The sequence below is a fragment of the Temnothorax americanus genome, unplaced genomic scaffold (assembly GCF_048541705.1).
Source record: "Temnothorax americanus isolate GAGA-0224 unplaced genomic scaffold, ASM4854170v1 Scaffold19, whole genome shotgun sequence".
Lineage (NCBI taxonomy): Eukaryota > Metazoa > Arthropoda > Insecta > Hymenoptera > Formicidae > Temnothorax > Temnothorax americanus.
Genome location: NW_027509329.1, coordinates 102,084 through 124,679, shown reverse-complemented (window position 1 = coordinate 124,679; position 22,596 = coordinate 102,084). Strand labels below are relative to the sequence as shown.

Below are 22,596 nucleotides of genomic sequence, written 5' to 3'. Positions count from 1 at the left end.
TTATTAATACAACGTATATGAAATAATTGATCAATAACATATAAGATGCTTTTGTGCATACATATAGAATTGTATGTACTTGTCTAGAATGTCTAAATTAAATGTATATTTAAATTATTTAATTTTAATTTTAACTTATAATGGTTAATTAAATTTATACATATAAATATAGGATACATGAGATTTATTGAGAATAGGTATTGATGGGCGAATAGTAGGTACATAATATTATATCTCCATCAACAATTTTCTAACAAAATAATAAAATTTACATCATTTATATAATATACATCATACACATATATCAATGCATCATTTGTCTTTTATACTTAAAATTAAAATTATAAAGAATAATTTAATGTGTACATCATAAATATATAATTCTTTCTGAGCTTTGGACAGAGAAAATACTAAGAAACACAATTAATTTATTTCTAAGTAAAGGAACAAAATTAAGATTTTGTAAACGATTAAGGTATAGAAATATATTGATACAATGGATATAAAACATAGTTCTATACTTTACATTTGTTACATTTGTATCATACAATATGGCGATTTCGTTATTTCCTTATTTCCTAAAAAATCGCCTTTTTGAAAATATATATATTGTCAACATTGCATTTACAATAAAAAATGTTGCAGTAAATGCAACACGCATTTATACAGTCGGAATATTATATATCCGCGTTTATGGCACAATTATATACATATTTATAGAGATTTACACCTTTAATGTACATATTTTTCGATAAATCCGCGCATTAAGATAACATAAAATTATAGAACGTAGATAATTTTCATAATTATTTGTTTACTATAAAAATAATTTTTTTCAATCGATACAAATAAATACAATTATTAATAATTATTAATACAATTTATTTGTATCAATTTATTTCAATCGGATCACATCGATATAATCATTTTATACAAAACGTGTGCATTTATATCGATGCACCGAAAATAATTTCTTGAAACAAATTTTTTAGTTAATACTTTTTAAGAACATTGTTTTTTACTACAATTTTTTATATTTATCTTAGAAATCTATTTACGTTACGATTAACATATGAAAAAAGACTATAATGTGTGTGTCTTTTACGTAATTAAGTGTAAAAACGTGTATCAATTTGTAAATGTCTCATAAGAATGCTTCACATTAAAAAAAATTGTCGTGGTATTATTGTCGACTTTCTTTTTACAATGATTAAGTGAATTAATGGAGTGCTGTACATTTGATATTAATAACGGTGACATTTCTTAGGCAGCTTTGTTTAATTGTATCATAATAATCACATTGGCCACTCGCATTATATTACAAATGATATGCAGGACGTTCAAAATTTTAATTATTAATACTCCGAAATAAAGCTGCGTGCACAGATAAATAACGAACAAAGGCCTTTTTGGAGAAATAATTAATTTAACATTAAATTTCTTGGTACTTGTACTTATTCAAACAATTAGAATCAAAAGCCATGCGATCCAAGCTTAGGTCTTTGACAGCCTTATATTAGTTTCTGTATACATATATGTCTATATATATACATATAATTTTTCCAACAAACTGCGCGCCGATTATTTGTCGGACTTAAAACACAGTAATTGTTAGAATTAAAAACCCTTCCCTCCCCGGAATTAAATCGACTCGATTTAATGATCTAAAAACTGTAAAGAAATTTATTGCGAAAAATATTACCTCAGCCAGGGTTCGAACCTGGAACCTCCCTCATTCCGTGTAGAGCGTCGTACCAATTCGACTACCGAGGCATGTGGTAATATTTATCGCAATAACCGGTTAATAATAGTTTGAAACGTCTTTCTCAGGCGACGTGAATAAATAATAATAAGAGAAATAGGATCGTAACGATATACAAACAATTAGAATCAAAAGCCATGCGATCCAAGCTTAGGTCTTTGACAGCCTTATATTAGTTTCTGTATACATATATGTCTATATATATACATATAATTTTGTACTTATTCATTATACGTCACTTCTAATTGGACTCAGCTCCGGTGGTCTTGATCTTAACTTATGTTGTTGAGGTCATGGTTCTAGTTTCATTTCGTATATAGTTTATTACATTAAAATGGTTCCACATTGGTTTCCAACTTTCCACGTGAAGCGAAGCCCATCCCCCATCGTCTGGTGCTTGCTGTGCGAAATGAGGTCTATCATTGTACAATTCGCGTGGAAAATTGATATACGAAACCGCGCAATAATAATTTTTCACTGCAAGCATCAGGCGACGTGGGATGGATCTTACTTCCCGCGGAATGTTGGAAGCCCATGTGGAATCATTTTATGTTAAGAATAATCGTTGTACTTTTAAGTAGAAAAAAATTGAAAATGACGACCGTGCGTGTAATGAATAAGTACCAATTTTTCATTTTTTTTTGCTAAATAAAACAGTTTGTTCAGTGTATAAAAAAATTAACATAACAATTATTTTACAAAATTCGCCAATGCGCGATAAAAATGATTCATGGATAATAAACTTTGGTTATTCAAGCGATCGACGATTCTGGATAAGACGGTGATCGATAACAGAATGTTAAAATAGCATTGAATGGAAAATCTCAATCCAAGCTTCGTACGAAGGTTGCTAAAGATCTTGTCTTCCATACGCACTATCCAAGTAAATAGCAATAAATATTTGGTGTTGCTTTCACGTGATTTGATTTTCGATCAGTCCCATCAGTATACGAGAGCCTATTCGAATGTCAGAACGAGATCGTCTCCTTCCAATCTCATGCCCAGGTTGATTTCAAGACTCTTGATTTTCCCTGCCCGAGGCGCTTGTACAACCATCTCCATCTTCATGGCAGATAGAACGACTAACGGCGCACCTTTTTCCACGGTGTCGCCCACTTTTACCCTGATGTCGATCACTTCGCCAGGCATCGGCGCTCCCAATTGATTGCTGTCACCTTTCGTCGCTTTCGGATGTACATGCAGTTCCTGCATAGAGAATAAGAAAATTCGTATTGTATTTTGCATTTGAGATATATTTATTTAATTATTTAATTAATTTAATTTAATCTCTATTTAATTGCAATCTCATTTTAATTGACTTCAATTTCACTTTCAAATAATAATCTTATTTTAATCTCAATGTAACTGTCATTTAACATTTTAATTTCATTTTAAAACGTAATTGAAGTAACAACCTGATAGTATAAAGTAATAAAACTGAAATCTATATAAAGTAAAGTTACAATTTGGGCAATTGAGAGTGGGCATCGCGTTTATGTATTATTAATATATACGTAAACTTATAAGTTATAATTTATTTAGTAATTTACAAAGTTGATATATGACAGACATTCGGCTCAGTTTTGAGCCATGAGAACATAAAATAAATACAGTTGCATAATCAATATCAATTTTTTCGCGTTCTGCTATTTTTCAATAATAAGTTGCTTTCAAATTGGAGAATTAGAAAGCTATTATTTTGCATGTTGGTTATTAATTGACTAAATGATCTCTATCTGCAATGTGATAATCAACAAGGAAAAATTAAGATACGAATATAAATAAATCAAATTTAACTCACATATTGTCTAGGTGCGGGAATGTGAATTTGAAGATATTAAGTACGATTAATACAATTGAAAATAGATGTGGAGTCCAGAGGCGGTTATCGAATAATACCGATGTTACAGAGAATAAAGACATAAATACCCGAGGTGAAATGAGTCATTGTAAATACAAGTCAAAAGTAATAAAATGTAATGTAGTATTAGTAAACATCGAAAAACAATAAAACATTGTAATGTGGGCATGTAAATACATATGAATGTTCTGTTTTTCAAAAACATTTTGATTAGTTATTTGTGTTTTATAAGATATTTATATAAAGGTTTTTAAATAAAATTAATATTAATTAATGAAATACTCAATAAGTTTCACTTGTTATTGTTTCTATGTAACTGTATTTTTTAATGTTTTGACTATGCAATGCTGAAGATCGCTCAAAATAGAACCGAAACGTTCGTCATATATTAATTGACTTTTGCAAATTACTAACTTATAAATTTACGCGCCAATAACCACGTTGCATTTTTAATTGTCCAAATTATAATTCCACTTTATTGGTTTCATTATTTTCATATTGGATAAGTCTGCGAGTTTTGATTACCTTGACAGCCTCTTTATCCTTGATAAACACAGATCTAAGTTGACCGTTCATCTCGAAGAACACTTCGAGTTCCCCATTTTCCGTGAGATCTTCGGCAACCGCCAAGGTTTTGATACTGAGAGTTTTACCCTTCTCAATCGTGACATCGAACTCCTCGCCTACTTTAGGTCCCGTTAGAAAGATTCTGGTCTCGAATTTATCTACCGGGCCAAATTGCTCTCTGAAGTTCAAGTAGTCGTTTGTTACTTTAGGATAAAGTGCGGCCGACATGACGTCCTTTTCGGTGACGTGCGGGTGAGATTCTTTAAGCTCTTTCTTCAGACCATCAAAGTCGAGTGGTGCTAAACTCGCGCCTGGTCTGCCCTGCACGCGTGGCATGTCCTTGAGAACTTTTGACCTGATCAAAAGTTACGAATGCAAGTTAAATTTAATGAAAGAATTTCTGAGAAATTAACATCCGCGGCGCATGTACGCATGCAAAATCTTACCTGAGAGGTTCAGGGAATCCTCCGTGAGGTTCGCCAATGGCACCCTGAAGAAACTCGACCACTGATTTAGGGAACGACAATTCCTCGGCTCTATTGAGAACATCATCGGCGGTCAATTTGTTTTGAACCATAAATTGCGCTAAGTCGCCGACAACCTTGGAGCTCGGCGTGACTTTGATAATATCACCGAGCAAGAGATTGGCTTGCCGGTACGCCTTCTTCACGTCCTCGAAGAACTCGCCCAAACCGAGCGAGTAAGCTTGGAATTGCAGATTCGTGTACTGACCACCGGGAATTTCGTTGAGGTAGACATCCGCATTTCCGGATTTCATCGTTGTCGTGCATTCGAAGGGTGCGTAGAGCGTTCTCGTTTGTTCCCAATAGGCGGAATACTCGGAGACATCAGAAAGATCCAATTTTGTATCAATGTCCGTTCCTATCGTGACATTAATTGAAAATTTTCTCAGTTTCGGCACTAATCAAATTTTAATATAATTCCGATTCTTACTGTTAATAAATTTAATCTGAATAAATTGATGAAAATATTGCAATATGACAGCAATTAAAATAATGAGCGTAATTGAAGCTGCCTATATTATCATTCAAATTAAAATAAAAACTGTTTAAGAATTGTCATGTGCATAAGTACAAAAGATAAATAAAAATTAATTACTTATGATCGCTCAAAATTAAAAGTTTGTTAAACTATACCGTGAAGAGAAGCGACAATGCCGCCCATAGAAGGCTGGCTGGTCATGCCAGACATGCTATCAACGGCAACGTCCACGACGTCAGCCCCGCTCTTCGCACAGGCCAACATAGAGGCTACTCCGGCTCCAGCAGTATCGTGCGTGTGTATATGAAGAGGCACGTCCGGATGCTTCTGCCTAATCGCGTCGATCAACATTTCGGCTGCTCTTGGTTTGAGCAATCCAGCCATATCTTTGATCGCCAGGACATGAGTGCCCACTTTGACTAGCTCGTCCGCCAAGTCGGTGTAATACTTCAAATTGTATTTGGTACGATTCGGGTCGCTTACGTCACCCGTGTAGGAAATCGCTGCTTCGACGATACCCCCGGCATTCCCAGCGGCCTCCATACCTGAAGAAAAACTTGCGTTCAACAAAGAAATATTTACGAGAAAATATTCCAAGTATATACTGAATGGCTTTGTGATTAGAATTAAAATTAATCAAGATTATTTTGCTTTGAGAGCGCTTCATCAGTTGCGTTATAATTGAGTTATATATAGTTATAGGCCGCTTCAAACTTACCAACGATAAGATTTGGCAAGTAATTGAGCGAGTCGAATACTCTGAAGATGTCCATGCCGGTCTTCACAGCCAGTTCGCAGAACTTGAAGACGACGTTATCGGGATAATTCGTGTACCCGACAGCGTTAGCGCCTCTCAGTAACATTTGGAATGGAATATTAGGGATGGTTTTGCGCATATCTTCCAGCCGTTCCCAAGGGCACTCGTGAAGGAACCTTAAGGCCACGTCAAAGGTCGCGCCGCCCCAATTTTCCAGCGAGTAAAGATTGCTGAATTTGTGAGCGACGAATGGGGAGATCATCAGTAAATCGTGTGATCGTACACGAGTCGCCAAAAGGGACTGATGGGCATCACGGAACGTGGTGTCCATTAAAAGGAGACCCTTGTGCTGTCTAATAGCCTTGGCGAAAGCTTCCGGACCTTGCTCTTTATAAATATGTCGGAATCCTTTCGGAGGATCCAGAAGTTCTGAAAAGGAGCACAGAAGAGGGTTAGTTTGATACTTTTCTAAAAAGAACGGATTGTTATTTGGCACGTGCTGTTGTTAGTAGGCGTGAAAAATGTTTATGACAAGCGGTGGATTATAAACATCGTTAAAATATAACAGTAAAAAATTAATCATTTATAAAATAATTATGTTTACATGATTATTAATTTAATATTGAATTATATTAATACTGCATGTTTATAAATATTTTTAACATTTTCTCCTTTTGATTTCTTTCAAATAAGTTCAATTTGAAATTTAATTAAATTATTTAACATATATGTAAAATATATAAATTGAATTATATATCAAAAGTATAAAAATTTTTGTTATATATTATTTTAAGTATCATATAGCATTATTAAACATATTTTTTGATTCGAAAAATTTATGCTAAGAAAATGTTTTACAAGACAAGCGTAGCATTTGCAAATTAATATATTGCTACGAGCTAAGTAATAAATTAATATTTCAATATAATGTAGCTATGTATATTTATATTATTATTAATGGCAGTATTATTAACAACTTATTTAGTACCGGTGTATTTAATATATTAATTAATTATATGTTTAAATTTAGAAAAACGAAGGAATTGAATTCCAATAAATAAATGTCAGCCAATCTGAAAGAATGACAAATTAAAAAATTTTATTCATACACAAAATTTTGTTATACTATACCGGTGTTCAGTTTTTAGCTTCTCAAGCTGCGCAATGCTATAAATTTTAAAATAATATAAATAAAGAAAGAAAAGGCAATATATATATATATATATATATATATATATATATATATATAATATTGTGTGTAATCATACCTGGTACGTCGGGATCATTGGTCTCTTCTGCAGCTGCAAGCTTAGCAAAGTCTAAAAAAATTGCCAAATAAAAAATAAAAGCATGCGATAAAGAGAGAAGTGTGTACAAGAGGGAAATTAATATTTAAAGATGTAAGTTACTATATAAAAGTATGACAATATGAGTCTTCTTAACATGATTTCCGGGATTTGTCTCAATTAAATTGGATATATCCCATTCGTAAACGCATAGCGTATACCGTTGCCTTTAAATATAAATGGGTTTTTGTTGATTATGCGTATATAATGAAATATTGAATTCTTTACGAATAATGCCAATTGGTAACGAAAAACAGCATGCTTCTTTATTACTTGTTATTAAAGTAATGACGATAAGTAGAGACATATGAAGATGCTTCATGACCCCATTTATGTACGAATTCGCGCAGTGTGCAGTGTGCTTAATGTAGCGCAGTGCAGTAATTACGGAATTTAGACACAAGAACACACCAAAAAGAAAAAAAATAGATTTTTTTTTGTAACGGTTAAACCGAGTGTTCCTATAAACCCAGCAGAGAAGCGGAAACGATTTGTTACTTGTAAGCAAAAAGGATGTTTACTTATTTTTTCTGTAAATATATTTTAATATATCATGTAATATCACACACATGATTTAATACTGCTTGCTTTCATTAGAGCACTAATAATTTTCAATTGATTAAAATTCAATGAAAAATGATATAATTTTTTAATATGTAAAGTCGAGTATATATATATATATATATTATATATATATATATATATATATATATATATATATATATATATATTTGTAAATTTATATAACGGTTATTAAATCAAAGAAAAGTCTCATCATGTATATATATATATATATATATATATATATATATATATATATATAAGAAAACATAATAAAAATTAATATTGATATAGATTTAAATTATCTTTTGAGTCATTTGTTAATAGTTCTTAAAAATTAAAAGAAATCTTCAAAAATTTCAATAATACATAAACATTTACAGGATTAATTCGCAGCAACCTTCATGTAAACGTTAATCAATCCGAGCAGAGAATTAGTAGACATCCTGTTTACATAAAAAAATAAAATAGAAAAAAATACGATCCCTGGTTTGCTGATCCACGCATGAAAGCACATCCTCCGTACGCCTCTGCTCTAATTATGGCTAGAGTAATTTTGCCACCTAATGTGGACATTATCTAATTTAACGCTTAATGTCGAAATTTAATAGGGGACTGGGATTTGACTATCGAACTTTTCTATGGTTGTAGTTTAAAGTATGTCACCCCCGATTATCGCCATCCTATTCGTTGGTAATCGATCATGTACCTAGAGCAATCTGCGGTATGTGCGGTTTGATGTCCGCTGGTTTCAGTTGAGTAGCCAGTGGCGTGCTCGGACCGTTCACCAGGACGGTACCGATGTAATTGAGCAATTTCTGAGCTCGATTCTGGCTCGGCTGAAACTGAAAGAGCTGAGGATTTTCGTCGATGAAGTATGTGTCGACAATACCGTTGAGGAACTTTTGATTCTCCAGGACGTTTAGTAGAAAAGGTATATTCGTCTTTACTCCACGCACGCGGAATTCGCGGAGGGCTCGATTCATCTTGGCGCAGGATGATTGAAGATCGCCGGCGTGGGCGATTACCTGAGAAAGAGAGAATATTATTTTTCAAATATAGATAATATGATAAGTATGTTGAGGTTTCTTTGCGATCGGGATTGTCTCTATGTCGGAATAATTTAAATTTCTACAAAATAATAGAAATTGATTGAATATTATATTAGATAATATTAAAAAATTGAAAAAATATTGTTAAAATAGAAATTAAATATTTAATGCTGATTTTTTGTCAGAATCAGTTTAGTTTTTTTTTTTTTTTTTAAGAAAACGTGCAACAATATACTTTGTTTTTTAGCATTTTTTTTTATTAAACATCATCAATAATCTTATGAAAGAAATATTGTGTTATTTATAAAAAATTAACTTTAACGGTGCGACAATGACATAACGCTCAGCAAAATATCATGGGAGCTTCGTCGTGAAATCCGCAACGATCATCTACGTAGCCTAATTGTCACTCGTAATCAGGCGGATTATTATCGATTTTCCATCAGCGAAGTTGAAAAATGAATATAGTGTGCGTAATATGTAGCGATTTACTAATACCATCCGACGAGCTTTTCTACACACCGTGTGGACATATTTTTCACTCTGCGTGCTTGATACAGTGGTTGGAAAGGTAAATAATTCGTAATTTATCGCATATCCCCGCCAGGGCCCGTATTCTGTTCCGTTAAAATCCGCTTATACCGACAATTGTCGGTGTCGTTGCGCAGCTTTTACACGATATGAAAAACCTGCGCAACGACACTTATCGAACCGACAGTTGTCGGTAGGCAGGAACGGGGTTCGCAATCTACTACCAATACTATCCTTCTCCTCTCACTCCCTTTGGACCAACGGCTTAACGTCTCTTTCCGAAAGACGGAGCCCATCAGTTTTTTCCGCACGAGAGAAAAAAATTCCATGCTCTAGGACTCGAACCTAGTTCTTCAGATTACGAGTTTGGCGCTCTACCACTAGACCACACTGCCGCCCTTGTGTTATTGTGTTTATATTGAAGTACCAGATATAAAAGTTGTATATCTGCATACAACAATGATACTATTTTATATTTCTTACCTTAACAAGAAGCGAATCGTAATACGGCGAGATTATAGCACCCGCGAATGCGGAAGCGCCGTCCAATCGGATGCCCATACCTTCACCGGAACGGAAAACTTCTATTCTTCCAGTGTCCGGCTGGAAGCTCTTAGCCGGATCTTCCGTGGTTACACGGCATTGAATCGCGAATCCTCGAGGTTCGATTTTTTCTTGCGTCATGCCGAGCTCCGGTAGTGTTATGCCCTCGGCGATTCGAATTTGGGATTGCACGAGGTCGATTCTGAAAGAACGAAACGGCGTGTAACAATTGACGCTTGCGTAAAGTATATGCGTGTAGTTAATGTTACAATTATATTGAATTATTGAAAAAAGAAGGGAGAAAATGACGAAGAAATGTGAAAAGATATTTATCATTTTTTTTACGTTTATTTCATTACCCTGTTATTTCCTCGGTTACTGTGTGCTCCACTTGTAATCTGGCGTTGACTTCAATAAAATAGAAATTTCCAGATTGATCAACCAAGAATTCCACAGTACCGGCATTCGAATAACCAACGTGTTTTGCCAATTTGACGGCGTATTCAGTCATTTTCTCACGAACCGTGGCCGACAATACTGGAGCTGGCGCAATCTCGATAACCTGCGTATTTTATAAAGGTTTTGTAAAATTGCTTAGAATGACACTCGAGTTTTCTATATTTTATCCATAATGTAGAAGCGCAACAAGCCCGTTTGCACCACATTTTACGATGTCGAGCTATTATTAATTTGAAAACTATTATATACGTAAATCTGCGGACTATACTCATGAATCTCGCGTGGTTGCGTCATCGTCCTTGTCCTTGTTTCGGACAAGATGAACGAACGTCCGCGGTGAATGTACTTACCTTTTGTATTCAGGCATCCTTGAGAAATCCTTGAGGAAAAACTGGACAATTCTAATTTGTTTACAGAATTGGAGAGAAAATTGCTAACTCAAAGCTTTTATATTATGTTAGCTTATAGCAACAATATTTTTATCTTATACCTATTTTTTATGATATCTACGTATCTTCTGTATTTAATCTCTAAGAATTTCTTTTATATCAGTTTTCATCCCGATATTACAAAGTATGTGTTAATAAAATTAACTTATACAAGCGCTACTAATTTCGATCGTCAATCGAATGATATCTTCTTGAAAATCATTATTTATATTATCAAACCGTTTATTTATAGTTTTTAGAAACTAATTATGAATTTGCAAAAATATATAATGTTTCTTAAAATGTTGCTAAGAATATTACATTCAATAATCAATATTGGAATAATATTTTTAACTTAATTGTTGCGTGCACTAAATTAAAATTAACCAGGATACTGACCTTTTGATGACGACGCTGCACAGAACAGTCGCGTTCATATAGATGCACGACATTGCCAGCGTGGTCCCCAAGTAATTGAACTTCAATATGACGTGGTCTCTCAATGAATTTCTCAATGAACATCGCGCCATTTCCGAAAGCAGCCGCGGCTTCCGAAGATGCACGATTGAACATCTCACCGACCTCTTCCATTTGTTTTACGACTCTCATACCTGTTTTTAATGATAAAATTTCTTAATAATGTCACATTTTGATACACTTATAATTGATTTAAAAAAATTGACAGGATATTTTACAATACTTAGATCCATTTCTTAAATTTTAATAAGATTGAAATGTTTCTTATCTTTAATATTATATTGTATATATATATATATATATATATATATATATTATTTTACTAATGATGATGCGCATTACATAATGTCTTATTATGTCAAAATAATTAATGAATGTAGTGTGTGAGCCCTTTTCTCTTCTGTCAAAAATATAGTAATATGAATATATGCGTAATTAATATCTACTGTATTGATTTAATGGATAGCACGAAGAAAATATTTTTCTGATATATGAGCAAACAAAATAAAATTAAAATAATTAGTCGATAAAATAATTGATGGATTGTTTTGGTGATATATATCTGCATTAATATTATTAGAGAAATGTTACTTTATAACAAAAGAAATAGTTTTTAATTATATTAGAAAGACATAGTATTTTTAAATTATTATTGGCTACATAGTATTATAATTTTTAAAAATACCATTCTATATATTTTACATAACGTACTTAAATACCCATCATTATGTCATTTATGTTATGCGCAAATCGTTATTGTCTAACCAGGTATGCACGTCGTTTCGCGATATTATCGCCGAGTAACTGGTCGTAAATGTAGTTCGTGTGCAAATAATTTTTGCATTGTTTGATAACGAATAGACGCGTTTAATGCGCGTAGAACGTTATTCAGCGGAAAAGAAACATTCTTTGTCCATATAATTCATATTTACGATCTTTTATGGCTATAACCGATTATGTTGTTTCACGGTAAATTTACTTTTATTTTCCACGGAAAGTTTAGTATTGTATACGTATGAATAACGTGTATGCAATAATATAACACCAGTAAATTCGATAATGCCAAAAAATATCGAATTATTTTTACAATAAAGAAGGAAATCTTAAAACGCATTCTTTAGCAACGAAAGATTATAAATCTATCGCTCCTGTTTTAATATCCAAAGTTTAATACAAGACTTTACTTTTTTATTAATTTATTTAAGACTTTATAAGTAGTTTTGGGAAGTTGTAAATATTTCTTTTATATTTAGGTAAACTGAAGTGCTGTAACTGTTAGTTCTTGACGTTTTGGTAGTTACGTCTTAGTCATACCTCGTCCTCCACCTCCGTATGCTGCCTTGAAGATAACCGGAAGTCCGTGCTTCTTACAGAACTCTATCGCCTCGTCAGAACTTGTTACCGGTCCATCTGTTCCCGGAACGATGGGTACTCCAGCTTCAATCGCGGCTTGTCTAGCAGCTACCTATCGATTAAATTACACTGTATTTTGTTTGTATCTTGATTCTAGAATTTTTGAAGAATTGTATAACTAAAATTAATCAAAATTTAAGATTTCTAGCAGGATGTTGAGCACACCCACTTTTGTTGTTTTATTGAACAAAATCCTTTACTTCAACCCTCGCTTTAACCGAACTGGCAGTCTTTATTTATACCCTTTCCGTATTATACTTTTAGTTCGTAAACTACTTATTATACTCTTTTTGTTGTTTAGTTCGTAGACTCATTGCTGCCACACTGTGTACAATGAAGTGTTTTGCAAGCGTTTAAATGTAATGCACGCACTTGATAAGGACCGGAATCTTGGTTGAAACGCGTTGTGCTTTTAAATAAAGACTGCCAGTTCGGTTGAAGTATAGAATTTTGTTCAATTTATTACTCACTGGCGAAGAAAAAGTATCTTATTTGTTGTTTTATATTATTACGCTTAAAAATCTTATATCCGAAGCAAAACCATTTGGAATACACTAATTGGAACAAGCAGTTTGCCGCCGTTTATTATAAATTTTAATGTATCGAATATAAATAACGCGTTAAATGATCTTAAATATGATATACGTATCAATAATAATTTACTTTGTCTCCCATTTGTTGGACGACTTTAGGACTAGGTCCGATGAATCTGATGCCAGCATTAGTAACCGCTTGAGCAAAGTCTGCTCTCTCGGAAAGGAATCCGTAACCAGGATGTATGGCGTCGACGTTGTTTTCTTTGGCTACTTGAATAATTTCAGGAATATTGAGGTAAGCTTGAACGGGTGGTAGTCCTTTGCCTACTAAATAGCCCTCATCTGCTTTCTGACGGTGCATCTGCATTTTATCCTGCTCCGAATAAATTGCCACGGAGCGAATGCCAAGTTCCGTACAAGCACGAAACACACGAATAGCAATTTCTCCTGAAATATTATGTCTGCGTATTAAGATTTTATACAAAATCGATAAGAAATCGATGTAACTTGAAATCGGGCGTTATATGCTTTATTTAATTTTACGTCAGTTTTACGTTAACCGCATCTTAATTCGAGAGAGAGAGAGAGAGAGAGAGAGAGAAGCTGTCTAATATATTTAATATTGAAAATTAAGAAAATAAAAAAATGCTTTAATCAAATTTTTGTTAAGAAAAATTGCTTTTTAATTTGATAAACTTATTATCAGATTTTTTTATATGCACATTAATATTTTTCAAATCAATATTTTTTATATTTTAAAAAATATTAATGTCTATATATAAAGATTTAAAATAATTTTGAAACATATGCCATTTTTTATTAGTCTTGTAATATTTTTAGAATGATAATGTGAATGCAGAAAATATGTGAATCTCTGAATTCATTGAGACGTATTACGTGAGTAAATTATGGTACACAATTTAATTAAACGGAGTGCTTAAGATGTACTCGATTTCTCGGTTCTATATCAAGAACAATGCATGTTGATTAATCACGCAACCTTGTCCTACAAAAATGAACATGTCACTGATAACGTTCATTAACTCATCAATTCGACGTCGATATATCGTACCCAGTGAAAGCAATGATGATTGCTTTCAATGAAAGTAGCAATTATTTGAAATGTGTGTTAATTCTTTTTTCAGTGTTATTAACGAATTTGTATGTACATAGAAATTAAAAGTAACTACAATATACCATAGGGGAATACAATAAATAAAGAGGAGACTTAAATTTTGCATAATTCAATTTCAATTACATAAGTGTTTGTAACCTATTAAAATACTAAGTGATAAAATTAATAATTGCAAACTGCCGTTATTAATCGTATTAATGAGTTCGCGGTATTTAAAATTAGATTTGTATTAATAATGCATGCGTAATGTATCGTATTGTCTTATCTGTTTTTTTTTACGCAAGATAAATTTCTTCTTGCAATCTTTTATCAGTATATTTTGTTACGGAAAAAGACTTCTTTTTAATCTAGTATTTAAAATATTCTTTATTTTAATAACATATAATTATGATAATATTATAATGTAATAATAACATATATTTTTTTGAAAAATCAAAAATTGCAAAAAAGAAGCTTATACTATAACTTAACAAATTCTGTAAAATTGATTTTTTACAATGTCTTTTTAAATACCGATGTTTTTAAAGAAAATTTCGCGTTATAGTGTCGCTTTACCAAAAATGAATAACAATTTACTCACCTCGATTGGCGACGAGGACACTTCTGATTGGTCTGTATTCTACATTCGTGCCGAAGCCTTTCGTGGCGATCTTCCATATTTGTAACACAATTTTATGTTTGTTCAACGCTCGATGAGCACGTATGGAATGCATTTTGCTAGTTGTTACGTACTTTTATTAAATTTCACAATATATATATATATTATCACTCGTTTTATCTCTATTCTAAATTGCGTATAAGAAACTATACAGACTTCTATACTTTATATTCACAAAATGAATTATAATTCCTTATCGAGACTGCTTAGGCCGATTTAATTATTTTGTGTGTCGTCAAAGAGTGTTTGCTCGTCGACGAGTTTTAAAGCTATTTCTTTCTCCCGCTGTCTCGGTCTTCGTTCGAACTCCAAATGATCGATAACGATGTCCTCGAGAGTTTTCGTTAGACGCAGCATCCAGTTTCTCGGAACGTTCTTTCTATGATAATTTTTTTCATAAATTCAAACGTCCTTTTTCTCGTTTGTTTCTCTAAGCTCTATCTATCTAATATAGTAAGTGCTATATCTTTCCTGAGCACTTTCTAGTATCGGCAAGTATTTCTAGTATTTCTGAAACAGACATTACAGAAATTACATTCTCTTTTAGTACAATCGTAATTATTATAATATTATAACTGAGATTAATTTATAATTTTCATCTCGCGTATTCGATTTTTATTAAATTGCATTCTTGTCATTATTTTTTCTCTGTGTGCTGTACACATTATATTTGAAATAAATGTTTCTTTGCATATGCAAAGGGCAGCAAATTGTGGATTTCGCATAAGATTAACTTTACTTTGTATTTGTTTACAGAATTTAAAAATTCATTATTATATTTCATTATTATACCTATATTAGAAGCGGCAAAAATTAATTATTATGCTTAAATTAAAGATTTGGATTTGTCTCGATGCTTTATTTTAAATGATGATTATTATTGCAGATAATAAATTAACAAAAGCGACGAGTTAAAAATAATTTCTTTTTACGATGAAAGGAATCTGTCTTTTTGTCATTTTTTTACGTATATTGAAATATCAAGTCAAATTTTTCGTTACCAAAGGAGCGAGATCAAAATATAAAAAATTAACGAGCGATTAAGTTCGTGAAAGATCAAATTGTATCGTAACGCTTATTGAAGTTTATCCGCAAATTGACTCATTGACGCATCGTGACTGACATTGAGCGTGAGGTTGGCAAATTGCAAGCGCATCTGAATAGAACGTTAACATTCAACTACGCATGATACAGCATATAATATTTGTTGACTTCTGTTTTTGGCGTGCCAACCAACTGTGTCGGAGTCACGTGCATTATTTGCATTACTTGTATCGAAAACACGTAACGTAGAGACATTCTTGTGGAAATTTTGGACTTTGCATCAAGCGAATAATATATGATTATCGATTGCATATCACGAATACAATATCATAAATAAATTGTCGATGCGCGCATTAAGGAACAATAAGAATGATGATATTTTTTTATACACATCACATTTTATACACAGATTATATGTGTATAACGTAAACATTTAATTTTTTTTAATACACATTCAGGGTGTTTAGATAATACTACTTTGGTTTACGATGGCGATGATTATGTGCACTCTGCAGCATGATTGATGGTCAATGACCATTGAATAAGCCATCAATTTAATATTAGTAAATCGCACCAATAACGTTATATCGTTTCATAGCTTTGACGTAGACACATCTGTTTAAAAATTTCTTTTTTATAAATAAAAAAATATTTTTATGAGTCAGTTATCACAGATAGATTTTACTTCCAATGACGCAGAACGTCTTAATACATATACCAATGTCAATTAAAGATCGCAATGCGATAAATTGATCAAATAGATCATGAAAGTATTATGAAAATTGATGTGCAATTTTTATTAATCTGTCACTGATTCTCGCTTATATTATCGTTTACGTGTATCGCGTTTATGTACTTCTTATCTTAGAAGATATAAATTGCGTTGTAACTGGAAATCAGCAAAGTAAATCGTTTCATGAATAAATTCTATCGTTTATTAAACTTCATGATAGTGGAAATGCGAAACAGCGAAGTGATTTAAGATTGACTTATTATTGACTTAATATTAATTTATAGCGTGTAAAAAATTGATGATTACAGAATTATTAAGAATTAAAAGAATTATTTAGATTGAAATATGTGTTTTAGCATTTTTTATTAAATATAAGTTTGCAACCAACTATAAAATTTTTATTTATGTTTTTAATAAGTACATATATATTTGCCTGAAAGTTTTATTTAATCAAATATTTAGATAATCTCTTATTTAGTTAATTATTTTTTCTATTTAATATATATAGTAATATTTTTTATGCAAGTTTTTATCAGACAAATATGTTTTAATTACATATTATTAGTTAAATATATCTGAATATATTGAAGATACATACATGTTTATATCTTTCAATATAGATTCAGAAATATAAACTCATATTGAATATATTGAACATAAACTTATAGCAGTTTTGTTAAATACATATAGTAATTTTATACATACATCAATATTATTTGTTATGAAACGGTGAATGAACATGGAATTTATTTCCTTCTTCTTTAGACATCGGTGATTTATATCGTCTCGAGTCTGTTACATGTATACTTGACATACACGATAACGTCAGAAAATGGTGCGTCTTATAACACCGAGAATTGCCGGATCATTCGTAATTATGGGCCACGTATTCGCCGTAATGTTGATGTTGATGCGCAATTGAAATTATTTTGATGGTCTTATCTGCCATCCTGAATGAAAAAGACTTCCGATTTGATGATAAATATATAATTGTCATTGCGATAACTAAATATGCTCGGGAAATTCCGATCTGTATTACATAATAGCAGCAAGTTAATGCGATGTGTGTGTACGTATATATTTCAGTATAATACAGTATACAATATTTCAGTAACACGCTAAAAAATCGTGATTTGTATAGCAAATTCTCTTAAATTACATGATGATAAACTAATTACTTATAATAGATAGTAAAGTGTTGATAATGTTATTATTATTTTTATTATAAAAAGCTATGCAGTCATAATTTTGCTTTATTGAATCATATGTGTATATATTGTTTATGTATATAATTCATCGCACACTATGCCCTGTTCTATGTATAATATATTTTAATTTTAAATTTTTGTGCAAAATATATTTGCCTGGAAAATAATGTGGTATACATTATTCGCGTATGTTGCGATAATCAATGTACTAATTGCGGATGAAACGAAATGTGAACGAAACGGATGAATTTCCTGGATTGGATCTCGTATTTATGATGTGTTTTCACTATGTTACTTACGGATGATATAGCCGTCGAACGAGTAGGACTTTCGACCGAAGAGAACCGACAGATTCCTTCGACAGATTTTCGCAAGACCTTTGTCCCGAATACAGTCCCGATCGACCTCGAAATCTTCGATTGGCGTAAATGAATTGCTTCGTCTGGCGTGTCGATTACGAAACGAGACATTCATAGCATTAATCGCGTGAACTATTCACCTTTCGTTCGCATAACACGCGTCGTTGTCCTGGTTCTCTTACTTTTTTTTTTCTGGTACGCGTGATGTATAAAGAGAACTTGACGCGATTCGTTTTGAAAACGTAAACTGATATCCGTGTGCAGACTTCGTGCACTTGCGTACATTACATTACAAGAAATTATAATTATAATTATTGATTTAGCGAGAAATAAGATAAGATAAAAAAAGATAAAACACATAATACGATTAGCACGCACGATAAGAAAGTAAAAAATTTGAATACGTTATATTTAATACAGTATATATTTAATCTTTAATAACAATAAAATAACAGGTGCATTTGCCGAAAAAAAGAATATTTAAAAATGCAATAAAAATTGAAATAAAAAATAATTTATCATGTAAAAATTGTAGGATTTGAATATTAAATATTTAGGAAATATCTAATAAAATAACATTTTGTGATATAACGTGTTTCTGTGCGTTGATCTTTTTAACTTTTATAACGTTATCTATAACGTTAAATCATCATTTTAAAACAAATATATTTACAGAGCATTTTGCTTCCTCACCATCATCATATAGTTGATTCACGAATAGAATCTTCTCGTAGGCTACAATTGACATAAATCATATTTCACATCCGTAGTAATGATTATTGTGGTTACAATTCGCATGAAGACGACCTTGCGACTTAATTAATTTCTCTGTTTTGAATTCTAAACAGTTTCTAATACTAGAAGATAGATGTTTTACATCGCTTATTATCGGTTATTATTTAAATTTACAATCAGTATGTAAATCAGCATATAAAGAAATTAATTGCTATATTTCGTGATGACAGAAGCCTTAGAATTGCCTGATATATTTGTTTTCTACCTGCAATATAATTATAGGATGGTGATTCAATCAGAGAACTGATAGCTGGCTTCATTTTCACCAATCATTCTTTTAAGGTTTGGGTACGAGGCTATAATTGAGTAGAGTTTCTATGTGAGAATGTTTTATACTTTCACTCTTATCGATTTTATCAGGATTTTATTCATTACTGCGATACACATACACAAGTTTAAATTGCAACACCCAGATAATTAAATCGATAATTATTAATTTATTCAGGCGAAACGGATCAGTTTATCAATGATATATGCAACGCGTCCGTTACTGCATACCACATTATTGAAGGACATTCACTCGTTAATGGGATATGTAAATGCACATGTATGTTACACTGCAGAATACTTTCGATCCGTGTCATTTCGTGTCGTTATGTTTTCAAAAACAGCTGATCCACTATCTATATACATGGAATCCAGCACACACGCACATAAGTCTGATATTTTTATATAATGAATCAGAATTTGCATGGAAAAGAAATATTATAATCAATATAATTATAGTGGACGAGAATAGAACAAATAAAAATAGAATATGCTACAGAAGGAGTTTATATACTAAAGTTCATTGGCATCATTTCTTGGCAACTCTTAGAAAAACGATTATAATAAGACTCGGTCAATATGTACATACGCTCTATATTACACACAATGAGAACCTCGCCCACACAGAATCTGTGCAAAAGCTAATCTGTCATCTTTTCGTCTACAAGTAGGATTATCCTGAAAAATATTATCGAAGATATAATATGAATTACCGAAGATCTATTTTTTTACTTTCTCAAGTAATAAGTATAAATAAAAGTATATGAAAGTTAAAAGATATATTGATGAATAAAAAGTGATTTAAAAATAAAAGTAGTAAAATATAACAAAAAGGAGAAAGAGTTGCGAGAGAATGAAATAAAAAAATATCGAATGGCTCGCATATACGGAACGTGAAGTGCACGTGCTGTCTGCAGTTTCCACGATGCGTCAGTCGTGCGTACGCGAATGAACGTAATACATTGCAATGAAGGCTATCTTGTCAGATGAATTGATATAGTCTGCCTTGATTATCTAATTCATTCATCACAACTATAAAAAAACGGAAAATACTGATTAATTCCACATCTTGTTTAGTCTGCTATATTTAAATATTTTATTCCTTATACGTGACTCGCTCGAGTAAAGAAATTTTTAACCATAGTCCATGGGGTTAAACAAATCAGTTTTTAAAAAGAAAGTAAAATATTTTGAAATTATTAACGTAACAATATATTATAATTAAAATTATAATTAAAAATTAGTTTATGGAAAAGTATATCAATTCTTGTTTTTTAAAAGTTTTCTCCAAAGTCAGTATTTATATTCCACATTAAATATTAAATGCTATAATTTAATTCTCGATTTTATTTGAATCACACACCGTTATCACACGCTAATCGGGCATATTTAGCGTCAGAATTGTGAGTCAACATATTCTGTACGTATACATATGTATATACGTAGAGAGAGTTTTGAGAAAAACATTAAATAAAAAAAAAATGTCGCCACATTAATTTTTTTTAAAAATATTTTTTTATAAAATGTAAAATATAAGTTTTTTATAACCATAACATGTATTTGTTATAAATTTTTAATATGTGTTTTAATTCAATTCTCCCTTTTATGTAAGTTTTTACTGAGTTCACGTCGGTGAACAATTTATTTCACTTTTATCGTAAAAGAAAAACCTATTATGTATGGATGGAAACAATTTATGCAAATTATTGGTCTGACTACTACGTATTATCAAGCGATTTGTTTTCGTCTCAACGTTTGAATATTTTTCAAGGATGATATACCTATCTCGATCGCTCGGGAAGTCGGGAAATATTCAAATTTGAATTCCTATCTTTCCTGATACAACAGTATCTTTGCTCTCGGTGATAAGAATGTCATTTCTTTAATATATCGAAGAGTGTGACCTTTGGCCCTGCATTAACACGCCACTATGACTGCAAAGATTTGCCGTTATCCACAATGTGCATCAGCTCTTATGATTTTGTTCAAATTATTAACACTTGCGCAAATACTTGAGTGACTTAACTCCCAGTAACGTAATGCTTAAGAAATTTTTATCGTGAAAAGAATTGTTTGCTACTATACTCAACTTTCTCAAGTTAAAGTTTTTATATCGATTATTTATCATTTCTTGCATACATAATATTTATTATATTTTCAAATATACGCCCATAAAAATTAGAGTATAAATTATTCACGAAAAAGAATACAATCAGTGAACTACGAAACGTATATCAAAAAATATATGCACCTCTGTAGATTGAAATGAGACACGATCCGATGAAGAATATACTATAATTGAAATTTTCTCCTTGAAATGCAAAGCTTTTAGATTAATATTCAATTTATATAAAATTTTGTAATAGTTATATATTCAGATAAAACAATAAAATATTAATTCTTTCTCAGAATTTCTAAATTCTCTTCAACCCGAATAGCTCTTATCGATTTGATGAAATATGGAATATATCCCAAAATGTATTCTAATTGAATCTTATTCGTTAATTTCAATTGAGTCTGAATTATAATATCATTACAATTACAAATTAGAAATACTACAACAGAAATTATGTAAGCGGCCAGTCCAAGACTGAACAGGTTTTATCATTATGTATATTCTTTATGCACGCAATGTCAGTGAAGTATTCACAAAATGAAAAAGCTGTCGCGCGTGTAATTGCATGGAGACGAAAATTCATTTTCCTCTTTGCCTCATTGCGAAATCGTCAACGTCACACTTTTCCACATATTACGACACACCGTTCACCGCTCGGCGCACTCGGAGCTCTGAGTGAGCTTGTATTCCAACTTTGGTGAATCACTACCGAACACTAGTCTATGAGGTATCAATAACGTGCGTCACTAGAGGTGAACGTGCAGCCGATCCTGTCGACTTCAGTCAGCAATTCGTATACTTACTGTGCCGCTCACCGAGAACGAGGTGTATAGCCCAGACTCCGTCCGGCTAAAGTCTAAGCCGCACTGAACGATCTCTCTGGCACACGCGCTCGACGTCCACGGAAATAGACGCGATTGGCAGTCGAACCTGCGCCTTGCGCAGTGTCACAGTGTTTAACTGAACGGTTGAGTGTGCTGCTGCCA

The 22,596-nt window shown here is 32.0% G+C and overlaps 1 protein-coding gene across 3 annotated transcripts; it reads right to left on the bottom strand.

Annotated features, from left to right (window-relative positions):
* Nucleotides 1–470: 470 nt before the first annotated feature.
* Nucleotides 471–22,569, bottom strand: Pcb (Pyruvate carboxylase). Of its 3 annotated transcripts, none has more exons than XM_077404590.1 (14): nt 22,414–22,569; nt 15,011–15,598; nt 13,423–13,742; nt 12,661–12,811; nt 11,269–11,480; nt 10,342–10,544; nt 9,923–10,184; nt 8,566–8,884; nt 7,218–7,268; nt 5,911–6,378; nt 5,348–5,737; nt 4,637–5,072; nt 4,149–4,545; nt 471–2,968 (listed from the first exon to the last, which is right to left on the bottom strand). In XM_077404590.1, the coding sequence occupies exons 2-14, from the start codon at nt 15,141–15,143 to the stop codon at nt 2,720–2,722; spliced, it is 3,591 nt and encodes a 1,196-aa protein (XP_077260716.1). In that variant the 5' UTR covers nt 15,144–15,598; nt 22,414–22,569; the 3' UTR covers nt 471–2,719. The 3 variants fall into 3 exon arrangements, with proteins under 3 accessions (XP_077260716.1, XP_077260717.1, XP_077260718.1); XM_077404591.1 differs by lacking the exon at nt 22,414–22,569 and adding an exon at nt 18,373–18,758; XM_077404592.1 differs by lacking the exon at nt 7,218–7,268.
* Between the last annotated feature and the right edge of the window lie 27 nt (nt 22,570–22,596).